The sequence below is a fragment of the Corapipo altera genome, unplaced genomic scaffold (genome assembly GCF_003945725.1).
Source record: "Corapipo altera isolate COAL_440 unplaced genomic scaffold, ASM394572v1 61338, whole genome shotgun sequence".
Classification (NCBI taxonomy): domain Eukaryota; kingdom Metazoa; phylum Chordata; class Aves; order Passeriformes; family Pipridae; genus Corapipo; species Corapipo altera.
Genome location: NW_020885220.1, coordinates 31,509 through 34,383, shown reverse-complemented (window position 1 = coordinate 34,383; position 2,875 = coordinate 31,509). Strand labels below are relative to the sequence as shown.

Below are 2,875 nucleotides of genomic sequence, written 5' to 3'. Positions count from 1 at the left end.
ACTTTAAATTTGATATTAAATTTGACAATAAATATGACATTAAATTTAGCATTAAATTTGGCTTTAAATTTGACATTGAATTTGGCATTAAACTTATCATTAAATTTGACATTAAATGTGGCATTAAATTTAGCACTAAATTTGACATTAAATTTGACATTAAATTTGACATTAAATGTGACATTGAATTTGGCATTAAAAGTGACATTAAATTTGGCATTGAATTTGATATCAAATTTGGCATTAAATTTAGCAATAAATGTGACATTGAATTTAGCAATAAATGTGACATTAAATGTGGCATTAAATTTGACATTATATTTGGTAATAAACTTAGCATTAAATTTACCATTAAATTTGATATTAAATTTAACATTAAATTTGCCATTTAATTTAATTTGCCAGTAAATTTGGCATTAAATTTAACATTAAATTTGACTTTAAATTTACCATTAAATTTGCCATTAAACAGTTGGGTTTGAGAGCTGTAAACCTTATTTACCAAACTGAGCTGGTGACTCAAGTGAGGAGCTCCTAAAATGGAATTTTTTTTCCCTCAATTCCAGCTTTAATGGGATTTTATTCTGTACTAAACTGCTCTTGAGGGGTTTTTGGTCCTCATTTTGGTTTTTTTCCCCCCAGAAAACCATCGAATCCGAAACAGTGAAAACCTCAGAAGTGATTAAAAAGAAACTTGAAGAAATAACAGGGACAGTTAAAGAGGTAAAAGGACCTTTCCCTGAGGAAATTCAACTTTTAAGTGGGAGATTTGGGTGTAATTTTAATTATCACCTTTTTTTTTTTCCCTCCTCGGTGCCAAGTGGTTGATTTTCTAAATTAGGAACAAACTGAGCTTTTTTTGGAGCCTTTTATTTGATGTTTAAAGCCCCTTAAATTCCAATTTCTGCCTCGGATCACACCTCTGGCATCTCTTCCATCCAGACCTTTCCCAGCAAGGAATCACCCTGGATTTCAGAGGGGGCACTGGATGAGTTTTCCAGAATATTCCTGCCTAAAATAACTCTGGAAAATCACAACCACATGAAATTTTGGGCCACAGAATTCCCATCCATTAAATAAAACCTCAGATTGGGGAAAACTCTATAAAAAAAAAATCCCTTTTTGGCCCCAGGAGCTGCTCCAGGAGCTGCTCTGGGTGTGACTCAGAAGAGCCCAGTTCCAGGTGGAAAATTCCCAGATTTTTAAAGATATATCTGGTGAAAATTCCCAGATTTTTAAAGATATATCTGGTGAACTTTGGGAATTTTGGAGTAGCTGAGGTTGGAAGGGGATTTGGAGCAACTTGGAGTAGTGGAAGGTGTCCCTGCCCACAACCCAAACCATCCTGGGATTTGGGATTCTCCAGGTTGGGAGAACTGAGGGGGGTTCACCTGGACAAGAGAAAGTTCCAGGGAAACCTGAGAGCCCTTTCCAGGGTCTAAAGGGGCTCCAGGAGAGCTGGAGAGGGATTTGGGATGAGGGCTGGAGGGACAGGACACAGGGAATGGCTTCAAAGTGAAAGAGGGGAAATTTAGATGGGATATTGGGAAGGAATTCCTGGCTGTGAGGGTGGGGAGGGCCTGGGATGGAATTCCCAGAGAAGCTGTGGCTGCTCCATCCCTGGAAGTGTCCAAGGCCGGGTTGGAGAAGAGAAGATTCCAAGGAAACCTTGGAGCCCCTTCCAGGGCCTGAGGGACTCCAGGAGAGCTGGAGGGGGATTGGGATGAGGGATGGAGGTTCAGGACACAGGGAATGGCTTCCCAGTGCCAGAGGGCAGGGATAGATGGGATATTGGGAAGGAATTCCTTGCTGGGAGGGTGGGGAGAGGCTGGAATGGAATTCCCAGAGAAGCTGTGGCTGCCCCATCCCTGGGAGCGTCCAAGGAGAAGGGAAGGCTCCAGGGAGACCTTACACCCCTTCTGGTGCCTGAAGGGGCTCCAGGAGAGCTGGAGAAGAATTTGGGACAAGGGATGGAGGGACAGGACGAGGGAATTGCTTCAAAGTGAAAGAGGGCAGGGTTAGGTGGGATATTGGGAAGGAATTCCTGGCTGGGAGGGTAGTGAGGGACTGGGATGGAATTCCCAGAGAAGCTGTGGCTGCCCCATCCCTGGGAGTGTCCAAGGGCAGGTTGGAGACGAAAAGACTCCAAGAAGACCTTAAACCCTTTCCAGGGCCTGAAGGGGCACCAGGAGAGCTGGGGATGGATCGGGATGAGGACAAGGAATGGCAGGAGCTGCTCTGACCTTCCCCTTCCCTGTTTTCTGGCAGAGTTTGGATGAGGTCAGTAAGAGCGACATCGGCCGCCGGATCAAGGAGGGCGTGGAAGAAGCAGCAAAAACGGCCAAACAATCGGCTGAGTCCGTCACCAAGGGAGGGGAGAAGCTGGGCAGGACAGCAGCCTTCAAAGCCATCTCTCAGGTACACAATTCCCAGGAATCCAGGCCTCAGGAATGGCCTGGAAAATAACAATCACCCAATATCCTGGGCCACGGAATTCCCATCCGTTAAACGAAACCTCAGATTGGGGAAAGCTCTATAACAAAAATCCCTTTGTGCCCCCAGGAGCTGCTCCAAGAGCTGCTCTGGGTGTGACTCAGAAGAGACCAGGTCTAGGTGGAAAATTCCCACTTTTTTCCCCGCATTCCCGGTGGGAATGTGGGAGCTGCGAGGGGGGAGTTTGTGCCGGGGCTGAAATTAAACCCGCGGCTCCCGGGTGTGGTGGGAGGTCTGGCACTGCCCTGGCAGGTCTGGCACTCCCTTGGCAGGTCTGGCATTCCCTTGGGAGGTCTGGCACCCCCTTGGCAGGTCTGGCATTCCCCTGGCAGGCCTGGCATTCCCTCGGCAGGTCTGCCATTCCCTTGGGAGGTCTGACACT

General features: G+C 46.3%; 1 protein-coding gene across 1 annotated transcript in view; it reads left to right on the top strand.

Moving 5' to 3' along the window:
• Window positions 1-524: 524 nt before the first annotated feature.
• The window catches only part of TIMM44 (translocase of inner mitochondrial membrane 44), a gene marked incomplete at its 5' end in the record, with an annotated part of 17,228 nt that continues 14,877 nt past the window's right edge, over window positions 525-2,875 (top strand). Inside the window, 2 exons of the mRNA XM_027631316.1 lie at window positions 525-723; window positions 2,269-2,418. Of these exons, the coding sequence (XP_027487117.1) occupies window positions 525-723; window positions 2,269-2,418 (349 nt within the window). The remainder of the gene's footprint in view (window positions 724-2,268; window positions 2,419-2,875) is intronic.